Genomic DNA, 22,884 nt, shown 5'->3' on the forward strand with positions numbered 1-22,884 from the left:
GGTAAACTGGTTGGTATGTGAATTACATCTCAGTAAAGCTGGAGGAAATGGGCTTCTTTGTGTATGGCTGCTTCTCAGTTCATGGACTTTGTTCAGATGGAACATCTTTTCTCTCTGTATATGCTCGATTCAGGAAGTACCAGGAAATCTTGAGCTCTTCAAAAATAGAAAAAGCTTATGATAACCACTGGGAAGGAGCTGATTTTAGGAAAAGTTAGTGAGTGCAAAAGGTACCCCTTAAAGGATGTAAAAGATTGGTGCCGGAAAGTGGGTTCTCCAGGGCACTGCTGGCAAAGTAAGAACTGAGTCCTCTCTCAAGGGGAACATTTGGCAATAACTGTTGACATGCACCAGTCTTTAATGCAGCAATTCTACTTGTAGCATAGAGAAATTGTAAAAGCCTGTGTATATTCAGTCCTAGTAATGTTTTAAGTAAAAGTGAAATATTGGGAAAACTAAGATGCCCACTAATAGAGAGCTGGCTTTTATAGTATATTTATACTGTAGAACACTATGCAGACATGAAAAAATACAAAGCTAAATGTTCAGATACAAAATTCTGAGATGTTAAAGAAAAAAAGATGAGAACAGTGTCTTCATTTGTTGTTTAAAAACATGTCTATATGCATAAGAAACATACGGAAGGATCTACAAGCTACAATTCAAGGTGAGGGGAAAGAGAATCGCAGCAGTGAAAATGCCTCTGTAGACTAGAGCGGAAACAGAACCAGTGCAGAGTGGGCTCATCATCACAAGAATCCCAAGTCAGAGAGGCAGCCAGACACCCAGACACGGCCCTTCCCTCAGCCAGCCTCTAAAACACAGGTTTAGGAGTTACAGGTAGAAGGATTAATTGCCATCTCCATTGGCATTTAGGTCGTTTGATGAACTGTCAAAAAAATTCTTAATGACTGGTGTATAAGTAAAACTGCATTTCACTGGCAGTCAGACTGTCTTTCCCTCAAAGCCACGAGCAGTTCTGCTACGGCAGTTTCAGAGGACTTCACCACCTCTGAACCCCAAATCTAGGTCTTCTCTTCTTTGCCCTGTAGGCCAGAGCTCTTCGGGAAACCAAGCCAATTCCTAATCTCATCTTTGCCATTGAACAGTATGAAAAGTTTCTCATCCACCTTTCTAAGAGGTCAAAGGTAAGCATACTCTGTTGTTTTTCTACTGATTTCCACTTACCCTGTGAGGGGGTACCTGGCAAACTGAAGCAACACAACTGCGCTGGGTCGGGGGTCGACTACGTTTCTTTTGTCTCTTTGCTATTTCTGATCTGATGGCCTGACGTCAAACACTGACACAGGGAACCTGATGTGAAGTCTAGTGGGTGTGTGCTTGCTTCTCTAGGAACTGAAGGGTTTATCAGGGACGGCTCAGGCCGCCCTGGGCAGGTTTTATTGGTAGCAAACTGTGCCTGTGTTTACAATCCTGTCCCAGGTGAACCTGATGAAGCATATAAAGCTCAGCACCTCACGAGACTTCAAGATCAAGGGAAACGTCCTGGACGCGGTTCTTCGGCAGGAGGAGGAGGAGGATGAAAATGAAGAGGTCAGTGCCTGCTCTGACTGGAGTGCAGCAGGCTTCAGCTGCCCTCCTGGCCGGTTGTCAGCAGCCTGTCCGGGAGCAGCCACAGAGAAAGGGCCAAAAGGTGGTCAAAGACGAAAACAAAACTAAGCATTCTCAAGAGAAAGGTCGTAAACAGTGAACCACCCAAGAAGTTTCCCAGGCTTGTATACCTTTAGGATGGACATTTCCAGGAAGGGGATGTTGAAAACAGGGTCTTACTGTGGGTCTTCTCCCCATAACCCTTTAAACCATTGGAAAATTATAAGCCTAAGCCTTCTGGCTCAGAAACCAGTTTTTCCTCTTCTACCATGCTCTCAAAGTAGGGCCACTATTCTGAATGAGGGTCAGCACATTTCTTAGCCTCCTTTCCCCTCTGCTGAGACTGAAGGGAGAGGAACAGACCTGTCCCAACGGCACGCCGTGAGCCCTGCAGCATCTCTGAAGCAGAACCCTGTGTTTCCTTACCTCTGGTGCCTAGAATTTCTATCACCTTACGCATATCCAAAATAAACTGGAAGTTTACATCAACCACCCTGGATTTCTAGCTTCTCAAAAAATTCTGAATCCACATTCTTCCGTTTACCACACTCTAAGCTATAACACACCTGGCCCTGTCCACTGCCTCTGCCTGCCTGGCATTTGAGTTCAGGGGAGTTCTGCAGCATCTCGATGCCCCTTCTCTGTCACCGTGCTCCCTGCATCATTACAGAAGCCCAGAGGGGAGGAGTCAGCACCACCTCGCTCTACTGCAGAGCTCGCCCCATCACCAAGTCCCCTCCCGTGAGTGGGGCAGGGGAGAAAGCATGACCAACACAGGCTTTGATGAGAAGATAAAGGATTTCTGCTTTTATTTCCACTGCCTCTGAACGGGCTTCTCACATTACAGCGTTACTTCTCTCCCCTTCCAGGGCACTGCATCAGAGCATGAGGGGCAGAACAAAGAACCAGCCAAGAAGAAAAGGAAAAAAGAAAAGAAATGCCTGAGTTAATGTGAACTTTGGGGATTCTGCTTTCTTTTTACCCAACAAGCAACAATGCCCCCTTGTCCTACTGCCTGCACCTCGTTGGCGTCTTGGTTCTGAACTCAACTGCACCTTCAGTTTAGAGGCAGTCATTCTTGGCAGGCCCTGCTACTGAAAAATGGCTGGCCTGAGGCTAGCCCTTTTGCAAAAAGCAGAGCTGAAAGCCTGAGTTTTAGGAGCCTGCGCTGCCCCAATGAAGCTCCATGGGAGCAAATACAGAGCCTCCAGGCAGGGCTATAGTCCAGGCTGGCTTCATTTCTCCAGGGAACCTTTGGTGAGTTCAATTATCTGGTAAATATCCAGCGCTTCACCTGAAAAATAGTGCAGTTTGTTAGGATGCCCCGTCATGAAGCAGTCAGAAGTGAGAAAAGCTTAATGTTAAGGTCAAAAAGGATTGCCAAGAATGGTAGGGTCATATTTGGGGAGGGTCTGTTTTCTTTATAAAATAAGTTTGTCTTAGATACATTTTAAATAGACTTTAAGCTTTCTAATTTACTTGTTTGGCATTCAGAGCATAATTTTGTCACCTAAGAACACACTGTGACTTTTAAACAATAAATCTTGTTTAAATCTTCTATGTGTGTGTGGCTGAAGAAAGAAACCAGAGTCAAAACACTTCATTTACTAGGAACACCTTCCTAGAAACACATGCCTTTGTGATCCAAACATTATGCTCACTTTGGACTCAGGGTCTGTTAAAAACCAAAACAGCCCAGTACACAGCACAAGAGGAGGGTTATTAGCCTCTAGTGCCCCGAGCCTCTGTTGTCCAAGACCACTTTCTAGTCCGCCTCCCATCCCATGTGTAATAAGGAAGGAAGATGGTGTGCTCACCCTGGGGAATCCCGTATCGCCTTTCCATCCCAGTTGGGTTAGAAGGGGTTTTACAATCCATGGTCACTTCCTTCCTGAGGCACTGGTCAATATCAACTGTACTGAAAAACGCGACTGACTGGGGCAGGTCATTCAGGCCCAGATTGTGGGCAAACATGCACCTGAAAGAGACCCCATCTCCTTTCAACAGTCGTGTCCCTGCTATAACAAAGGCCCGTCTCCAGGAGATGACCTGCAGGGCCTGCCCAGCCAACTGTTCAAGCCAAGAAAGCTGAAGGGCTAGCACGGCCCTCCACCCAGCAGCCCAACACCTCCTGCTGAGATACTCGCGTACAACTGTGGACTCAAAACACACCTTTTTTCCCACTTTGGTCAGAAGATGAGGGCAACAGTAGTGATCGTTGTAAACATTCATTATATACCCATTAATCAGGACAGGCCACAGTTCCCAAACTGGTTCTTAGTGGCAGATCAACATGGAACTGTAACATCAGTTAATCCAAACATAAACTAGAGGTTTTACTACAAGAAAATTCAACTCTATGTATACTTGAGCTTCCCTGTTAACAATGTTTTCTGTTTACTAACAATAACAAACTTTTGGCACTTAAGAATAAATGTTTACAAATGAAAAAGTATCGAAATTTTCTGTGAGTTGAGAAAAGCCTGTCATTTGATTTTCAGAACAAAGGTGTATTCTGAGGGGAGCACAGTTTGAGAACTCTCTCAGCCTACTCCCTGGGCTCTCCCACCTCCTGACCACCCGAGTGATCGAGTCTGGCAATACACTTTCAATCTCCAAAAATCTTTTCTAAATATTGAGCCAGTCTTTCTAAGACTTCTCAGTTTTTAAAAATCAGAGATAAAAGTGGAAACTTATTCCTGGGGGGATGAAAGTCCAGACTGTGCTCAGTGTGGTCCAAGCCCCATGTATCTGGCAGATGCTCAGGCCGGAGGAGCCATGGGCCCTGCCTACCTGGTCAGGAGGTTGGTGATTTGCAGGGCGAGGGCTGCGCGGTATCGGTCCTCCTCCCGCACCAGGTAGCGAACCTCATCGTGGATGCTGATGCAGAAGCGCCCGTCAATGGCAAACTCCTCGAACAGCCACTTCATGGCCACAAGCATGAGGTGCAGGTAGTCCACCGCGGAACTCTGCACCACCCAGTTCACTCGGCTGGTCATAAACTGGGGAGGGAAGGCACAGGTGAGGAAGGTCAGACCACAAGCAGCTCCCTCCCGAGCAGCAGGTGGCACAGGAGCCCTCCCCTCCCTGAGGCCCCCGTTGCCCCGTTCCGAGGGCAGCGGTACCTCCCCGCGGACAGCACAGGGTTCCAGGGCCCGGCTGATGCGGCAGCCCAGCACCGGGGTACGCGGTATGTCAGATGTGGCAATGCTCTCCAGCTTGTTGAACATTTCTGACTCTGTGCCCCCCATCCAGGCTCGCTCAGCAACCACCTCCCACTTTTTCCATCGCGATCTGGGGAACGAAGAGGGGCAAGCTTTGTGTTCCAACATTATCAGAGCAAACGCACTCCAGCTCTCCCCGGGCCAGCCCAAACCCTCCCACTGACATGAACACACAGAAGGTTCTCACTTCTTCGAAGCTTCTCTCTGGATCTTGCGCAGATCCTTCAGGGAAACCCAGCCATCCTCGGTCCTGTCCACAGGGAGGTCCAACTCCTTCACCAGCCACTCACCCTCATCTGACAGCCGGTACCTGGGAGGCAGCGTCACAACCGTCACTCCCATGGGAATGCCTGTTCTGTGCCAAACCCCGGGCTAGGCGTGTTCAACACCACTCTATTTCCACAACTGCCCTGGGGTCAAAAGGCTCAGAGATGCTAAGTGACTCTGGGATCACACAGCAGGCAGAAGCAGAGCCTAGACAGGATCCCAGGATTCTGTGGGCTACCTGAGGGTAGCCCGAATAAAGGACAGAGGACCATTACTGTCCTAAATCTTCAACCCTGCACTGCCCAGTGACCGACAGGTGTCATGTCAGCCCAGCAGGCAGCCAAGGCTACCACCCTACATTTTGGGGTGGGGGTGGGAAGAGCATTTAGAAAGGCAGAAGACAGGACATACAGCCAGGCCTGGCTCACTCGTCTCGGTCCCTGCTGCCCAGACTCCCAGCTTCACTGTGGCTTCAGACGACACCGGGCTAGTTCCCTGCTGGCCAGTCATGTCACTCACCCGCTCAGAGGTGCCACAGGCTTTCCCCACCCACCCTCAGTCCACATCATGAAGCCTTCAAAGGTCTCCATGACTAAGACCCAGCCATCTCTGTTGCCACTGCCTTGCCTGCGCCAGTACACGCTACCCTAGTGCATCCCCCCAGCCCCGTCTCCCTCCTCACCTCCCAGGACAGGACAACACTCTGCTCCCCCTCTCACTTGCTCTCATGCCCTGTGAGCCTGTGGGTTTGCAAACCCCATACTACTGTTTATTCTGCAGGAGCACAGCAGGCACCCTGCAACCACTCAGTGATAACAAATGCACAGCTTTATGAGGAAAACGGACCGTGAAGCGAGCACACATCACAACCAAAGGACAACCCACCTGGAGCTAGGTCAGAGATCATATGAGGGCTCAGGCAACAGGAAGGTCAAAAAAACAGGTGCAGCGAAGACAATAAAGCAAGCCTGAGGCCCAGGGATGGAGAAGGGGGGGGGACACTCACCGGCGGAGGCCCTTGGTGACCGCATACATCTGCTGGGCCTTCTCAGCCGCCTCCTGCCGCGTGAGTCGGTGGTTGAACTGCATGAGCAGGCGCTCAGCAAAGGGCTGCCCGGCCCCATAGATGCGGCCGTAGTTGATGATCTTGGCATGCTCGCGGCTGATGCCCACGGTGGCCGCTGTCTTGCTGTGCAGATCGGTGCCCCTGCTCTTCCTACCCTGCAGGGTCATCCAGCCGAAGGCCGTGCAGCCTGGGGGCAGGGCGACAGCGAGAGGCGGCTTTGGAAGTGCTCCGCTGGCCAGACATCAGGCCGCCTCCACTCTGCTCCAGCCCTGGCTCCCGCTTACCGTGCATGCCGGCAAAGTGGGCGTCTCCCAGCACAGCTGCGATCCATAGCTCCTGGGAGTCCACGTCGGCACCCACGAGGACGTAACCGGGCGGGGCCTGCACCATGGCCTTCAACTCACTGCCTACACGGTCAGGCTGTGGGAAGAGGGAGGTCATACCCCACGTAGGTGGCCGGTGAGACTCCTCTCGCTCACCCCGGGGCCTGACTAGACTGAGATGTGGTGGCCCTTCCCAAGGGCGTGGTTTTAGGGAATGCAGCCAGCTCTGCCAGTTCTAGGTAAAGATCCCCTGCCCCATGCCTGGCTCACACTCAGCCCCATTGAGACACCACAAAAGCTGTGCCACACATGCCTGGCCAGGAGCAGGTGCCCATAACTTATCTGCCCAACAAATGGAAGGGCTGTGATGCCAGATTTGGTCTTGAGTCCCACCAGACTCAGATCTTAGTACAGGCCCATTGCAACCCCAGCTTCTTGAGACAGGAGAGGAAGGCCAGGGAGACCAGACGCACAAAGAGCACGCACCCGGGCATTGCTGGCAGTAAGCCACGTGGGCTCCACGGCCCGTCGAGTGATGGTGCCGGCCGTCACCACCTGGGGCAGGATAGCCCCGTAGCGGCCTTCCTCATCGTAGTTGGCATGCCTGTGGGGGGGAAGGACCTGAATCTCCGCAGCTGGCTTTGGTCTTAGGACCCGCCTCACTCAGCTTTCCTGTTCCCACAACCCCGATAGGACATACCTGGTCACGGCCCGGGGCAGCGCAGACCGGGGCAGCCACACCACCATCTGGGAGCTGTGGGGACACGCTGCTGAGCACAACCACGGGGGCAGAAGCCACCCCCTCATGACACAGCTCTCAACCCCCTTGCTCCGCTGCATGCCCTGCGTGCCCGGCCTCAACCCTCTCCACTGACCTGACCTGGGCTGGGCCCTGCCATCTACCACCCAGGAGCACAAGCCCTCAGGGAGATGGCCAGGCAGCTAAGGCCGCTTCTGCCCGCATCCTGGGGTGACCATGAGGCACCCTGCTTCAGCCCTGCCACCACTGCCTCCTCCACGCTCAGGGCAGGCGTCAGCAGCCCTTGCCAGACTCTCCTCACAGGAGCGTGCTGCTGGCAGCCACCTCCGCCGTGGAACTAGACTTTGATCCATCTGCCATTCCCAGCCTAGGATCCAGCCCCCAACACAGCTTACAGGCCACTAGCCCTTCACAGAAGGGGCCTCACAGGGCTGGGAGAGGCCTTCGGGGACCTACAGTACCACTCTTCTTACATAACAAGGAAACTGAAGCTGGAGAGGGAAAGAGCCTGGCCCGTGGGCGCACAGCACCAGGACCACAGAGAGCCTGGCCTCCAGACTGGGTGAGCCCTTTACTGTAGTACAGGCTGTCGGGGCCAGGGGTTGTGGGGGTGGAGAGGGGGGAGGGGAAGGGATCCCAGGAGAGCAGTGACCTGGTCAGAGGCATGGATAGCAGCCAAGTCTCTGCCCTCCCGACAGCCCACCTGATACGCTTATGGGCGTTCCTCCAAAATGAGATCATCTTATTGATTTCCAAGGCCCGGGGCCCGCTGGCGCCTCCCGGGCCAGCCTGCAGGCTGCCGTCCTCCATCTTGGGCAGGAAGTCTTTGGCGAAGGGGCTGCCCACATTGCAGCTATTGCCATCCTGTGGAGGGCAAAGAAAGTGGGGTCTGGAGGTGTGCGGCAGATCCCCAGTGCCCGAGGCACTGCCCGACACTGAGCCCAGACTGCCCCACGAGCAGAGCAGTCTGGGGCAAATCCCTGATTGCAACATACATACAAACACAGGCGCGCGCATACACATACACATTCACACACAGGCGAACACCCAGCCCCCTCCCAGGAACAGCCACCAATCACCAGATGTGGCACTAGGCCCGACACGCCCCATGTCAGTTTCCTCTTTTTTCTTGCCCTATGTCATGACCCCTTGCCACTCAATTTTTAGGAAAAAAAACAAAGGCTCAAAGACATCCCTGGTGGCTCAGATGATAATCTGCCTGCAGTGCAGGAGACCCGGGTTCAATCCCTGTGGGGAAGATCCCTTGGAGAAGAAATGGAAACCCACTCCAGTATTCTTACCTGGAGAACCCCATGGACAGAGGAGCCTGGCGGGTCACAAAGAGATGCCCGATGTCATTTTTCTCTTTTTTCTAGCCCTATGTCATTTAACTGTGCCACCAGGCCCCTTGCCACCCAATTTTTAGAAGAAAAACAAAGGCTCACAGAGATGGCAACTTTTGTCCAAAATCATGCTCTGCCCCTCTACTCCTGGCATTCCCATAGCAAGGCCGTCTCCTGGTTTGAGTCACTCTGCAGGCCTACTATGTGCCCCAAGTGCAGCAAGAACACCACGAAACCGGGTGTGAACCAGCACACACACCTTGTGAGGCAGCTTGAAGAACCAGCAGCCGGGGATATCCACGTCGTTATAGGGTCCGTTGCCATGGTGATAAGCTGGCTGGCTGGCTTTGGGGCCACCAGCAGCAGTCTGTGGGGGCCACACACCTAGATCAGGCCCTGTTCCAGCACCTGCGTTCAGCGAGGGCCATGGGGTAGGGGTGGGAAAAGGGCCTGAAACGGCATGCAGCTGGGAAACGACAGGATGGCCACGCGGTCTCAGGCTCCCTCTCGGGCCTCCAACAAGGGTGGGGCTGCCCAAGGGCGTGGCGGTCATCTCCCAACCCCGCAAAGCCTCGGGAACTGAGGGGGAAAGCACTACCTGGGCGCAAGAGCAGGACGTGGCCAGCCAGCACCCACCCAGAAGCCCTGAGCAGGCGCCCAGCTCACCGGAGCCAGCGGCTGTCCTGCAGCTGCCTCTCGCGAGTTCTCCATCTCCGCCTCAGCCTCCACTTCCAAGCAGCCCAACTCTTCCACCTGGAGGGGCCCAGGTACCAAGCGAGTAAAGCGGGGGGCAGGGCTGGCCCACGCCCGCCAGCCCCACTCCGGGGTGAGGGAGCAGACGAGTGCCTCTGGCGCCCGGCCCCCACCCAGAGGCTGCCCGTCCTGGGGCCCGCGCCGCCCTCACCGTCTGCCACGTGGCGCCGCTGTCGGACAGCAGGAACTCCTCGGCCAGGTCTGCCCGCGGCGGCTCCAGCTGCTGCTTCCCCTGTTCAAGACAGTGCTTCCTGTACAGGGACTCGATGGCTCTGCGCAGAGAACGGCAGCCGCAGCCTGATTACCGCGGGCCCCCTCCGGGCCAGGCCGCCGCTGGGTGCCTTCCACCGTTCCCCGTTCAGTCCCCGGAAGCGGATCTGAGGCAGGAATGGACAGCATGCTCCCTGGCTCACAGACAGCGAGTGACAAGCTGCAAACGACAGCGCGCTGCTGGCAGGCTGGGCGTCGAGGCCCGGGCCGACTCAGGAGAAGAGCGTGCGGGGAGGAGGGCAGCAGGGAGTCAGGGCCAGGCCCGCCCCAAGCTGGCTCCTGCCCGTGCACCCACTCTTCAGCTCACAGGCACAGGCGACCCCCATCCCTCTGTCCTCAGGCCCCACAGGCAGGTCAGACTGCCCTGCCGAGCCAGGACCCTCAATTCTGGGCCACTTCACACACTATGGCTTCTCCCCAGCACCTGCCTGTCAAAAGCTCAAGGGTTTGGGTTCTCAGACAAGAGACTAACTTCCCCATGGCCTTTTCTTCTGCCAGCTCTAAAATGAAGATAACCACCCTGTCTCATGCGGCTGCCTGGGGAACAAACGAGGGAAGCACCGTAAAGGATTAACACAGAATATAACCAGTGCTCAATACATGACACTCAAAGGAGGCACACAAAGTCCGTGGACCCATCACGTTCAACAGCCCTCCAGCCTGCCCTCTACGTGTTCCTGTGCGGGCAGCTGGGCTGCACGCTCCTTAGCAGGGCCTTAGCCCTTCCCACTCAAACCCCACGCCCTCAACTCCACAGGGCTCGGAGGCCTGGACAGAAAGACTGCCACCAAAAAAGAACTAGAAGCCAGACGCTCCGACTCAGGCTCCTCACCCTAGCCTGAGCTGGGCTTGGCCTCTCCAACAAGGGGAAGGGTCCCGAGATGCCAGCCCCTTCCTCCCCGAGCCAGAGCCTTACGTGTGGGGGCAGGCCACCCCAGCCGATGTGGGGGCACTGCCGGCCGGCACCTGAGCCAGGTTGTCCCGCCGCCCGGGCACCAGGTAGCCCCAGCCATGCTGCTCCGAGTAGTGCAGGGGGAAGCCGTCCCAGGTCAGCGCCATGAGCTTAGGTGTGACCCGCATCTGGAGGCTGAGGAGACTGGGGCCAGGGGTCCACGCAGGGTCATCGAGCCGGGGACACAGCTTCCGATACCACCTACACCGCCAGCAGAGAGCGTGTCACAGCAGTCAGGGGAGGACAGCGTGTAACGAGGAAGGCTCTCTCCATCCATGACAATGCCCAACAATCCCAAGGCCTGCTGGTGACCTCAGCCTGACATCACCACCCCCTCCCTCTGGGACTTAGCCAGGACCCCCATGGAGGCCCCTAGAATAATTCAAATATCCCCCAAGGACAGATCCTCTGTCAGCCCCCTGTTCCAGGACCCATACACACTGCCCAGGGCAGGACTCCTCGCCAAGCTCCACTTCACCAGGGAAACTGCCCAGAGCAGTGCACCGGTCTGCCCGTCTGCTGCTCCAGAAGCACACCAGGGCCTCCAGCGCTCCATCCCTCACGGGCTGCTCACCAGAGCCAATGCCAGAGCAAGGCAAGTGAGGCACTCAGGGCACGGATTCAAGGCGGCCTCCTCTCAGGGAAACACAAAATTGGCCCCTTGCTGTTCAGTCTGGATGCCCCTATTTTCCCATCTCTGCCACTTTGTGGGGCAAGAATGAAGGTCATCTCCTCAAGGAAGCCTTCCTTGATTTCCCCAGGCAGAGTTTTAGGTTCTGCCTCGACACTGATGACTCTCCTGTCTCATGATGGATATCAACTCCAGCGCAGGCTGGCTCTTCCCAGGGAGAAGCTACTAGAAAGGAGTTGTGCTTCTCCTTGCCCCTCAGAGGCTACAGTAAGGCCCAGAGCCCAGCAGGCGCTTAGTGCACTTGTAGTGAACAAGCCCAGTGACCCGGGGGTGAGAGCAGGACCGGGAGAAGGCAGGAACAAATGGCAGCAGGTTAGCAGGGCGCATATGCATGCTACCCGCTGTGCTGGGGCCCAGAATACGGCTGTCTCGGGGTGGAGGGAGGGATAGGGGGGCTTCTGGCCGTGTGAGGGGAAGGGCTCACCCTGGGTGTCCAGGAAGGTGCTGGGGCCGCTGGGGCAGGAGCTCTGTGGTCCCCCTCAGCTGCTCCAAGCAGGTGCGGGCTGTGACACCTCGCTGGAACTCTTCCTCCTCACTGGGGGGGCCGGGGTCTGCACAGGGCGGGGAGGACAATCAGGACCGGGGAAGGGTATCTCAGAAAGACCCTCCCAGGACCTGCCCAGCGGTCCAGTCCAGTGGTTCGAACTCTGTGCTTCCACTGCAGGGGGCATGGGTTGTCCTCTGGAAGGCTGGAGCCACCACTGCCAAGGGACCCCCGGGTCCCAGGCCCTTCCCAGGGGCCCTCCCTTCCCCGCCTCCCGCCCATGTTCCCCACCTTCCTGATCCCTGGGGTCCCCAGGGGCTTCAGCCCCCTCGACAGGCAACTTGCTGGCTGCGGCCGGCTCCCTCCTCTTCCCCTTCTTCGCCTTCTTCTGCTTGAACTCCTGCACGTCCCACTCCAGGTCCCAGAGCCAGGGGTCCTCTTTGTACCTGCACAGCCAGTTCACCAGGGCAGGGCTAAGGCCACGCCAGAGGCCAGGTCTCCCGCTGCCTGGCCCCTGCAGGGGGACCCTGCCCACCCAAGGGCCTGGCTACCTCTCTCCCGAGAGCAACTGGCAGGCGTCGTTGGCCAGGTCCATCAGCGACTTCTTCATCTCCCGCTGGAGCTCCTCGTAGGTGCCCTGTGCCTCTGCCAGGTAACGCTCCCAGTTCTGGTTGACGGGCAGGTAGGAGACACCCATCTCCAACATGCCAGCCAGAGTCACCGGGTGGGGACACCTTCAGGACAAACACCAGGGCTGCCATAAATGACCACGGGAGGCAAGGCTCTGGCTCAAGCCCTGAGCCGGCCTGGCAATCCTCAACCCAACCACCCCCATCAGAGAGACAGGGGTTTAAACTCCAGCTCCCTCCTATTTCCCAGCCATGAGACCCTGCATAAGTGACTTCATCTCTCTGAGCCAACGTTCCTTCATCTATAAAATGGGGACAATATCATTCCGTCCTCAGGGATAATGTGAGGATGACAGCTCACAACAATGGAGGTGGCTGCCACCTGCTGAGTCATGACCAGGAGCCAGACACTGTGTTAACAACTCCATACACACGAAGTGTCATACCAGAGCCTTACAACTGGAGCAGCCAAGCGTGCCTGTGTGTGCTTCACAGACAAGACCACTGAGGCCCAGAGAAACCAAGTGCCTTGCCCAAGGTCCTCTGAGCTGGACCGGACAATTAAGATCAGAACCGGGTTTGGCTGAGGCTTCCAATTCTGACCGCATCATCAGACTGACTCACTAGGACACATAACCAAGATGGACGTGAAGCCCTTAGCTCAGGATCTGGGTTCAGAGAGGGCGCTGAGCGGACCATGAATAAGCACAGCCTGGGTCCTCCCCTCTGGGACTCTGTAGACACCCGAGAGTCCAAGGGCCAGGTGGCTAGCCCTGGACAGAGCAGCTCTATGCTCTCGGGCCAGAAAGGCTGAGGGCCCCAGCCTGAGAAAGGCCCAGCAGTACCTGGCTACAATGGGCCCAGGTACCACCGGGAACCCACTGACCCCCAGGGGTTCCCAGAGGGGCACTCCCTCACCTCTCCAGGAAGAGCGGAAGCTGCTGCTGGAAAACCTCATAGGTGGCCCACACGTCCTGGGCACAGTACTGCATCAGGTCCTGGCACAGGCGACAGGAAGGCGCAGGGTGCGCAGTCATCCCACTGCTGCCGCTGGGGCCCAGGGTCAGGTGTGGCAGCTACACTCCCAGGGTCTCTCCGGGCCTGCCCCTGCCCGCACCCCCAGAGCACCCCGACCCCCCACCATACCTGGAAGTTCTCACGGATGTCCTTCATGTTGCCCTTGACAAACAGCTCGCGGGGCTCCTTCTCCAGGCGAGGCCCCCCCACGTAGAGGCCGTGCACGTCTGCCAGGTTATTGACACTGCTGATGTCCAGCCAGTCCCAGGACGAGATCTGGGGGCCAGAGCAAGGGACATGGCAGGTCAGCGTGGCCTTGAGCCAGATGGGCAGGCTTGTGACGGCGTCCCCCCACGCCCACTGTACCCTCACCGTTGGGCCGTTGGCTCTGCTCTGGGACTTCTGGCCTCGTTGAGCAGGGGGCCGGGCCTTGTGCTTGCCCTGCTTGGCGGCCATCCACAGACTGCGCTGGAAGCTGCTCAGCCCTGAGATGGCCATGTGCATGCTCATGGTGTCCAGGAAGCGCATGTGGGAACCCTGAGGAGTGGGGAGAGGCTGCAGCAGACGGGCCTGCCCACCTCACCTCAGTGCTTCAGCCCACCAGCCCCACCACAGCCCTCTTCCCAGCACACAGCTGGATGCTCAAGGTGCAGTGTCTTCAAACTTGCTCGTGCTTGTTCCTCCACCTGTGAGGGGCCTGCCTTCTAGATCCTAGCCACCCTGGAAGGCACAGGCCAGGCTCAGTCCCAACACAAGGCCCATCCCAGCAACAGCACTGAGAGGCACCTTGGGAACAGAGGGGCCTAAACCAAGCCTTCCGTGCTATCAGGCATGGCTGCCCCGCCCTGCCACTCACCAGCTACGAAGCCCTGGGCAAATTAACAAGGCTGTCCAAGCCTCAGCATCTGCAGCTGGAGGCCAAGGCTGCTCCCACCTGCCCCACCTCCTGGGGCACTTTCCACAAACTCAAGAAGTGCCTCCACTATGGTTCTGACATGTGCACTGTTCAAACTCTCTCAGCAATCCTATGATGCAACTTCTGCTATCTCCCTCTTTTTACAAAAGAAGAAACTGAGGCTCAGGGGTGTCAAGAAGCACATGCTACTCACCAGTGGCTGAGGCAGGACGTGTGCCCAGGCTGTGGGGCCCATGGCCTCCAAAGCCCAGGTCAAGCTCTAAAATACTGCACAGACAAGGGCCATTAGTACTGTGAGAGCTCAGGTCCTGTGCCAGGGATCCTGGGGACCCACGAGCTGGGCACAGGGACCATGGGCAGGGCTGGTCAACAGGGGGCCCTGGAGTTGCTACAAAGGCGATGGAGGCACTAGCCAGGACATGCAGTCCTTCCCCAGCCACTGAGAGCCGGGCTCTGAGCCCACCCTGAGCCAGGACCTGCACTCAGCCCTAGGATCCTCACCTGGATCAAGTACTGCTCCCGGATGTGGGCTCGGTCGAAGGATACATTGTGCCCCACCACTAACCGCTCCTGCTGGTCTCGCTGAGCGGGGCCGCTGGCACTGGCAGGGACCTCCAGGGGAATGAGGTCAGCCGGCGACAGCTGGCTGGTCCAAGAGTAACGCTCTTCCACCAGCCGCCGGCTGCACCAGGAATACCTGAGGAGGTGAGAGGTGGGCAGGCTCAGCCCAGAGACGTGCATGCCCCGCTCCACAAGCCCCACTACACACCTTCCACCACATGCAGGTCCTGCACTAGCAGCTGGGAACACAAGGGGGACGAGGTCTCCTAACCCTCACAGAGCTGGAGGTCGGGTGGGGGGCTGTCGGGGGCCGTGCTGGGAGTGAGGAAGAGTTACAAAGCCTTCTTTACTTCTCCACCTCCACAGAGAGGAAGGCAGCTACGCGCCACAGTCCCCAGTGTCCCGGACGGGCATGCAGCCTGGCCGTCAAGATGTCTGTTAGGTCCGGAGCTCACCAAGTCGGTGCTTGGCTCTGAGGTATCTTAATGAATGTTACCGACCCCTCACATCTATGAGCACGAAACAGCTCATGTTCAAAGAGCTAATAAAGGGGACAGATAATTATAAAGTTATAACTTTTACAATTATAAAATTATAAAGTTCCAAAGTGGAACTTTTTTAATTGAAAGTGGCAAAAAAAAAAAAGACAAATGCTGCACATGTGTACAGGATGAATCATCTGACGGCTGGAAAGATTCTGAACGACGAAGAGCAAGTCACGCACCTTGTAGAAGGTGCTGGGCCTCTGAGCAACCACCCTCAGTGACAGACCAAGGAAAGTGCCAGAAAGGAGGAGATGTATGCACATGTTCTAGAAGTATGTGCTGGAGCTGGCGGGTGGGGTGGACAGGGGGTGAGTGCTGTCTGTTGGGGGCCTGACACTGACTCGGGAAAAGGCTGGAGTTTGCTCAAGATCCACAAGGATAAGTGAGGGGAAACGGCCACTGAGCAAAAAGCCTCTTGTGAACCATGGATCACGCCAAAGGGTCAAGGCCACTCAGCACCAAAGTGAGTGACGAGGCCACCTGTGTGGCCACCACAGCTGCAAACAAGCTCCCTGTGTCCCTATGGAGGGGAGGAGGGGTTATCTGTCACAACAATTAATGACAAACGTAAAACTAGTTTCTCTCGGGGAGGGCATTACCACCAAAAAGTGCTTCCTAATTTTAAACCTGGTGAGATCTAACCCACACCCCAAATGATGGGAAAACGCTCAGGAACTCGAGTTGCAACCTCTTTCCCTCTCAATTCAGCATGTCAAAGCCCTTAATAACACGGAAGAAAAGGCTGAAGGATGTCAAATATCAGAGGCTACGGGGATGATAGGGACTTTGGTTGCAATAAAAAGCCAGACTGGTGTCAAGATCGGGGTCTGCAGCTGTGCATGAGAGCCATCTTGTTAAATTTTTGTGATAAAAAAGAAGAAAGCCAAAATGCAAGAAAGCCAAAATGCAAACACCTTTGGCATATTTAAGATGAGTCAGAACCAACCAACACTACACTTTCCCTGTGAGCCTCAGCTTGCCACTGACAGCCTGTGCAATGTCCCTCCGGTCTGATGACCAAAGCCCTCACCTGCAGCCTTTGGGAAGCTGCCCTCTGGCCTGTGCAAGGCTTCTCCCTTCCACCGGAATCTGTGGGCTGCTCAGGCATCTGACGTTACACAGCCAGGTGCCAGGGATGTGCCGAAGTTAAGTGGGCTGCTGTCAGGGCCCCAGCCTCCCACTCCCCGCCACAGTCAGGCTCCCAGGAGGAAGGCCCTGTATGAGCCCAGTCCTCGGTAATGACTTCCACTGCCAGGCAAACTGAGCGGCGCCCCCCAGTACCACTGGCAAGAATGGTATGAGAATGAGAGAATGATGGAAAGGACAGGAAGAGAAAGAGGTGAACAGTCAGGAGAGGAAGAAGAGACAAGAAAAAGGGGACTAGAGGTAAACTGGCCAAGAATGACCCAAAGATCGAAAAACAGTTCTTATCACTGGTTTCCTAATTTCCTTTCAGCCACCACAGCCTACTTTATTTTCTCAAATGATGGACAGTATTCCCTCTAGTTTGACCATCAAGTTACATAGTAAGCTCTGAGATTCTCATCTTAACTGGAACTAATCAATAAGGAATCATCTGGTTTTGCTCTTTTCAGCCGTTAATGCCTACCTTATCTATTTAGCCATGTTTTCACCATTTTCAACTGCATATTTAACATTTCGCAGCTTTCTTTACAAAGATGTAGCTTCCAATAGGAATAAAGAAACTGCCAACTTTTTTTTTTGCTGGCCATGCCTGAAAGCATTAAGGTTGTAAATAGTATTTTAATCCTGGAATGAAGAATAAAAAAGGGGAGAAACAGTACTGCCATCATTGTTTGAAAAAGAAACTTGGGTAGCACTTAGAAAGTTACTCAAAAAGAAGAGTGACTGGATATACATTTGGGGGACCAAAATGCCTGCAGGCCTACTTGGGAGGCTGGGGGATGGAAGAAGTGTTTCTCAACTAGGGGTGGTCAGCAAGGTGTTAGCTGAGGGGAGGGGTATTTGGAAACTGAAATGGGGCGGGATTTGGTCTGGCACTTAAGGGAGCAGCTGGGGACCCTAAGTGTCTTATACTGCCTGGGACATTCCCATCAAAGGGAAGTTTCTCCTGCCCAAAATAACCACTGACATCCCCAAATAGAAACACTGTTCAAATGTCTTAGACTAACTTTTCAGGAAGCTATTAGGGGAAGGGGTAAAGGAATCAAATCAAGGTAATCTCAACTGGTCTCCCAGTCAGCCTCAAGTACAACATATTACTGGGACTCTGCTGAGCCCGTCACCACCTGACACTCGCTAGGGTGTCCTTTACCATCCTACACCTTCCCCACCAGAAAGTAAGCTCTATCAAAGCTGGGGTCGAGCTGATTGCAGTCCCTGGAAACTCCCCCGCCAGACACAGAGTGGGGCCCCCCCACGTGGGCTCAAGTCCCCTGACCCTGGCCCCTCCCTACTCACCAGGCCGAGGGGGATATGGCCACCGCCAACGTGGGGCAGGTTCCCTCTGCCAAGCAGACCTCCACGTCGAACACCAGGGCCCGCTCCTCGGGGATGGCCACGGGTTCGGCCTCCCCCGCGGGGCCGTACCGGGTCCAGCCCTCCGCCCAGGCCCAGCTCGGGGGCCGCGGGGGCAGCTGCGCCTGCAAGAGCGAGTTGGCCGCCTCCAGGTAGGGCAGGCTCTGCTTCTGCGCCAGGAGGCGGAAGTGCTGGTCCAGGCTGCCCCCGAGGAGGGGCGGCAGGCGCAGCTCCACGTCGGGCAAGGGCGCGGCCGGCTGCCCCCAGAGCCCGTGCTTCTGCAGGTGCTCCACGCTGCGGCGCACCGCGGCCTCGTCGGGCCTCTCCCCGCCGGGCCCGAAGATCTGCTCGTGGAGCCCTCTCGAGAGCATTTGGATGTGCAAGGGGTTGTGCCGCAGCTGCCCGCCCACCGAGGATGGCACAGGCTGCGGCGGCGGCGGCCCGTCGCTGGGGACGGGGTCGGAGGCGGAGCTGGAGACCCAACGTCCCGGAGCTGGAACCAGGCCTGGCCCGACGGTGGCGCCGGCCACCTTCCTCCAGAGCAGGCGGCTCATGGTGGGTGCAGGGAGCCCCCCGGTGGGCGTCAGGACACCTGGCTTTGGGCTCCAGCTTGGCAGCGTTCACTGGCTGAGAGACGTGGAGAGGGACACGTCCTGTCTCCGCTTTCCTGCCAGGGAAACGGTTCTGACCATGCCTGCCTTCCACCCACAAATCCTAAAGGAGACAAATGATGTAGTGTTAGCAACTACATGTAAGCACCTGCGATCTTAACAGCCCTCCTTCCGCGAGCCCTGCCTGCGTCCCAAAGCAGGGTGCCAGGCGCCTTTAGGTTGCATGTTCTCAGTTAATCAAGCAACCCTGGGAAATACCAATACCCCTCGGAAAACCGAGGTTCAGGTTAAGTTCATCAGAGAAGGAGGCGGTAGTGGTTAAGAGCGCAAGACTCTGGTGGGGACGAGGGTTTGAATCCCGGCTCCAGCTCTTCCGAGACGTGTGACCTTGGGCAAGCGCCTTGGGCCCATTTCCCTACTCTGTAAATTGGGGTGACTGGGTTCTACCGGTCATACAGGACTGCTGTTCGGGTGACACACAGGGCGAACCTGCCGCGGGGCACGGCCCTCGGCAAGTGCTCTGCAAACGGTGGCTGCCGGTGCCCCCACCGCCGCAGCCCGAGGGCCTGGCGCCCTTAGGGGCCGGTGCCCGGGTTCGAGCCCGCCAGGGGGGCTGCAGTCCCGCGGGAGCCCCACCCCCGCCGGAGCCCTGGCCCAGCGCGCCGCAGGAGCCCTCGGCCGCCAGCCTGAGCCCGGCGGCCGCGCCGCGGTGCGCGCTGGGACGAGCCTCCGCCCAGCTCAGGGCCGCGCTCCCGGACTGGAGAGGGAGGGGCCGCGCCGCCGCTCAGCGACCCGGCCACCTGCCCCCCAGCGCCGAACCCGCCGGAAACCTCAGTCCGCCCGGTGCCTCCCGGTCTGCGGCTCCCGACCCCAGGCTGGCGACGCCCCGGCTCCCTCCGCGCGGCCTGTGCAGCCTCGGGGTGGCGCGTGCCCTCCACCCGAGCGATCCGCCTCGCTGGCAGGGGCAACTTCCCGTCTGTACCCCGCTAGGTCCCGCGGCTACCCGGGAGGCAGGCGGGAGACTCCTAGCGCGACCAATAGGAGAGCCACAAGTAGACCGGTCCGCCCGTAGGGGGGGAAAGAGGACTTCCGGGCGGACCTTCCCCTGCGGAACTCTGGGAACCAAGGTCCAACCTCCCCTGCTCAAGAAGCAGGTAGGTTGGTCCCAGGCAAGCTGGTGGGCGGTAATAATGCTTTTTAGATTGTCCAAAGAGCACTAGCTAGCGGGCGGCCGCGTGGCCTAATGGATAAGGCGTCTGACTTCGGATCAGAAGATTGCAGGTTCGAGTCCTGCCGCGGTCGCGATGGAAAAAGTTGCTTTTTGGTATTATCCTCTCTTAGGAATTTAAGTAAGAGGACCGTATGGAAACGCTGTTGCCGATTATCACCCCTCGTTGATATCTGGGAACACTCAAATCAGACGAAGTAACTGCACCTGCATCCCACCCGGCAGTGTCCTTGTGAAACTGTTTCTCTACCTGTTACAGCTACATGGAGGTGAGCGGAAGTGGTGGTCCATTTCTAAAAACGTACCATCCGTGTTCATACCCTCACACTGGTAGAGAAGCAGGAGCATCCTTTGGGGGAACCCCGATTTTAAATCAACCGGACCCTGGGTGTTCATTGGAGGGACTGATTTGAAGCTGAATCTCCAATACTTTGGACACCTGATGCGGAGAGCTGACTCATTTGAAAAGACCCTGATGCTGGGAAGGATTGAGGGCAGGAGCAGAAGGGGACGACAGAGGATGAGATGGTTGGATGGCATCACCGACACAATGGATTTGGGTTTGGGTGGATTCCAGGAGTTGGTGATGGACAGGGAGGCCTGGCGTGCTGAGGTTCATGGGGTCGCAGAGTCGGACACGACTTAGCGACTGAACTGAACTGAACTGAACTGATACGTGGGAATCATAGAGATTCACATTTGAAGGCAAGCCCCTTCCCTCTCTTCATCCTGGTCAATTCTGATGAGTAAAAATACTGCCTTCCCTTGAAGCTGAGTCTGTCGCCAGATATTAAGCTCTCATCCAACGTGTCTGAGGAGAAGGCAATGGCACCCCACTCCAGTACTCTTGCCTGGGAAATCCCATGGACGGCGGAGCCTGATGGGCTGCCATCTATGGGGTCGCAGAGTCAGACACGACAGATGGGACTTAGCAGCAGCAACAGCAGCCAACGCATCTGGCTCACCCCGCCGGCCGGAGGGGTCACCAGAGGTAGCCTTCCATCTTCGCGGTCTCCTGTCTGCATCCACCGCCTGTTGCTCCAGGTGCCTCTGATAAACTAAAGTGCTGCAGAGAATCAGGCCCACGAAGACGACGAGAGCCTGGAGGCTGGATCCTGGAGGCTCGGCCACGTGGATGAAGAAAGTGAGGCTGGGAGAGGTTTGAGACACGCCTGAGGACACACAGCTGATAAGGGACAAAATTCAGGCCTCGCAGAAAGTCAGCCCCCACTTCCTAGGCCGTAGGTGTGCCAGGACACTCTGAACTGACTGACTTGAGAAAGGGACTTCAGTATTTTTCAGGGGTGTGGTTTGGGGACACCCAGGGAAAGGAGAAGGTGGCAGCAGAGGATGAGATGGTGAGAGAGCATCACCAACTCAATGGACATGAATTTGAGCAGACTCCTGGAGATAGTGGAGGACAGAGGAGCCTGGTGCGCTGCAGTCCATGGGGTCACAAAGAGTCCCATTCGACTTAGCCACTGAACAAGGGGGAAAACACGCTGCCCCGCTGGTCCTGCGAACTGATCACGCCCAGGGAGGCAGTGAGAAGCCCCAGAACAAGGCTTGAAGACTGCACAGTAGCACTGAACCTAGATCCTTCCATACATTTCCCCTTTCTTTAGTTTTAAGTATGAAACCTTGTTTATACATTGTTCTAGACGTATTTAGTATATATACTGTGCTGTGTGCTAAGTAGCTTCAGTCCTGTCCAGCTCTTTGTGACCCTATGGACTGCAGCATGCCAGCCTTCTCTGCCCTTCACCATCTCCTGGAGTTTGCTCAAACTCATGTCCATTGAGTCAATGATGCCATCCAACCATCTCATCCTCTGTCATCCCTTTCTCCTCCTGCCTTCGATCTTTCCCAGCATTAGGGACTTTTCCATTGAGTCAGTTCTTCTCATCAGGTGGCCAAAGTATTGGAGCTTCAATTTCAATAGTACCAAAGCGGTCATTGAGTAGATTGAAGGAGATGCTACTCTAAAGCATTCAGCTTGGTTCATTTGGCAGTGGTAGCTTTTGTTAAAGGCAGAACAGTGATAGTTTCTATCTGAGGCAGAAACTGCTGAAGCTGGGCTTGGCATAGATAACACAATAAATAATTCTTCACAATAAATAGTTCTTCCAATAAATATTCAGGGTTGATTTCCTTTAGGACTGACTGGTTTGATCTCCTTGCTGTCCAAGGGAATGATACCTGAGAAACCACATACATTTCCCTACAATTCCTTGGACCTCTCCTCCCACAGAGCAAGAGACAAATTCATTAGGAACCCCCTGCCCAGAGGGAAACACTCTGTACTTTCTTGCAAAGCACGAATCTCAGGTGTAACAGAAGCTGATTTTTTTTTTTAATCTCCCCTTTCCACTGCTGTTAAATACCCAGGAAGACTGACCTTGTGTCTCATTGGATGCTCTGCTCCAGGACCTGGCTGGAGCTTGGTAATAACTACTAGCATATATTAAGATGTCCGATTGTGGCATCTAAATTAATTAATCCTTGCATTAACCCTAGGATAGAGATTCTGTTATTATCCCCTTTCACTGATGAGGACACTGAGACCCAGAGAGATAAAGTAGGGAACCTAAAGCCCTACAGCATGTAAGTGGTAGAGCTTCCCCAAGATTTGAACCCAGGGAGACCTGCTCTACTGTGTTATTTGGTGACCACCCACTAACCCTGAAAGCTGAGGACCCCTGCTCCTAGGCTGTGGGCCAGACACAGGCTGAGGCTGGAGATGCAGGCTGGGGCGACTCTACATCACTGTTGCTGACTAAGGGATTCTCCAGTTACTGCCTTCTCCTCCACGGTCCCTCTAGGGAGCTTCCTTCCTGATGACCTTTTTGTGTCATCTATGCCAAGCCCAGCTTCAGCAGTTTCTGCCTCAGAGAGAAACTATCACTGTTCTGCCTTTACCAAAACTACCACTGCCAAATGAACCAAGCTGAACGCTTTAGAGTAGCATCTCCTTCAACCTGCTCAATGACCCCTTTGGTACTATTGGTGTGCGAGTGCTAAGTCGCTTCAGTGGTGTCCGACTCTGTCTGACCCTATGGACTGTAGCCCACCAGGCTCCGCTGTCCATGGAATTCTCCAGGCAAGAATACTGGAGTGGGTTGTCATACCCTCCT

The 22,884-nt window shown here is 55.6% G+C and overlaps 2 protein-coding genes and 1 non-coding gene across 3 annotated transcripts in view; 2 read left to right on the forward strand and 1 right to left on the reverse strand.

Moving 5' to 3' along the window:
• The window catches only part of FANCI (FA complementation group I), a 59,831-nt gene extending 57,224 nt beyond the window's left edge, over positions 1–2,607 (forward strand). Inside the window, exons 35-37 of the mRNA XM_052659434.1 lie at positions 1,053–1,148; positions 1,444–1,554; positions 2,481–2,607. Of these exons, the coding sequence (XP_052515394.1) occupies positions 1,053–1,148; positions 1,444–1,554; positions 2,481–2,561 (288 nt within the window). The 3' untranslated portion in view covers positions 2,562–2,607. The remainder of the gene's footprint in view (positions 1–1,052; positions 1,149–1,443; positions 1,555–2,480) is intronic.
• On the reverse strand, positions 2,397–18,605 carry POLG (DNA polymerase gamma, catalytic subunit). Its single transcript, XM_052659433.1, has 22 exons — positions 17,855–18,605; positions 14,808–15,003; positions 13,763–13,927; positions 13,520–13,666; positions 13,292–13,371; positions 12,296–12,478; positions 12,036–12,190; positions 11,685–11,811; positions 10,534–10,770; positions 9,499–9,619; positions 9,261–9,347; positions 8,854–8,961; positions 7,955–8,115; positions 7,192–7,245; positions 6,978–7,095; positions 6,453–6,588; positions 6,109–6,355; positions 5,023–5,145; positions 4,737–4,905; positions 4,405–4,613; positions 3,429–3,589; positions 2,397–2,905 (listed from the first exon to the last, which is right to left on the reverse strand). The coding sequence occupies exons 1-22, from the start codon at positions 18,463–18,465 to the stop codon at positions 2,847–2,849; spliced, it is 3,654 nt and encodes a 1,217-aa protein (XP_052515393.1). The 5' UTR covers positions 18,466–18,605; the 3' UTR covers positions 2,397–2,846.
• Positions 18,606–19,751: 1,146 nt separating this feature from the next.
• TRNAR-UCG (transfer RNA arginine (anticodon UCG)) lies at positions 19,752–19,824 on the forward strand. Its single transcript has one exon. It is a non-coding gene; the product is annotated as a tRNA-Arg (tRNA).
• The last annotated feature ends 3,060 nt before the right edge of the window (positions 19,825–22,884 follow it).

The sequence above is a fragment of the Budorcas taxicolor genome, chromosome 21 (genome assembly GCF_023091745.1).
Source record: "Budorcas taxicolor isolate Tak-1 chromosome 21, Takin1.1, whole genome shotgun sequence".
Lineage (NCBI taxonomy): Eukaryota > Metazoa > Chordata > Mammalia > Artiodactyla > Bovidae > Budorcas > Budorcas taxicolor.

Coding starts and splice junctions, on each gene's coding strand:
- POLG (XM_052659433.1), bottom strand. CDS start 18,465: ATGAGCCGCCTGCTCTGGAGGAAGGTGGCCGGCGCCACCGTCGGGCCA. Junction 11,812..12,035: donor GGACCCCAGGGATCAGGAAG/GTGGGGAACATG, acceptor CGCCCTGTGCAG/ACCCCGGCCCCCCCAGTGAG. Junction 6,356..6,452: donor CCACTTTGCCGGCATGCACG/GTAAGCGGGAGC, acceptor CCCTGCCCCCAG/GCTGCACGGCCTTCGGCTGG.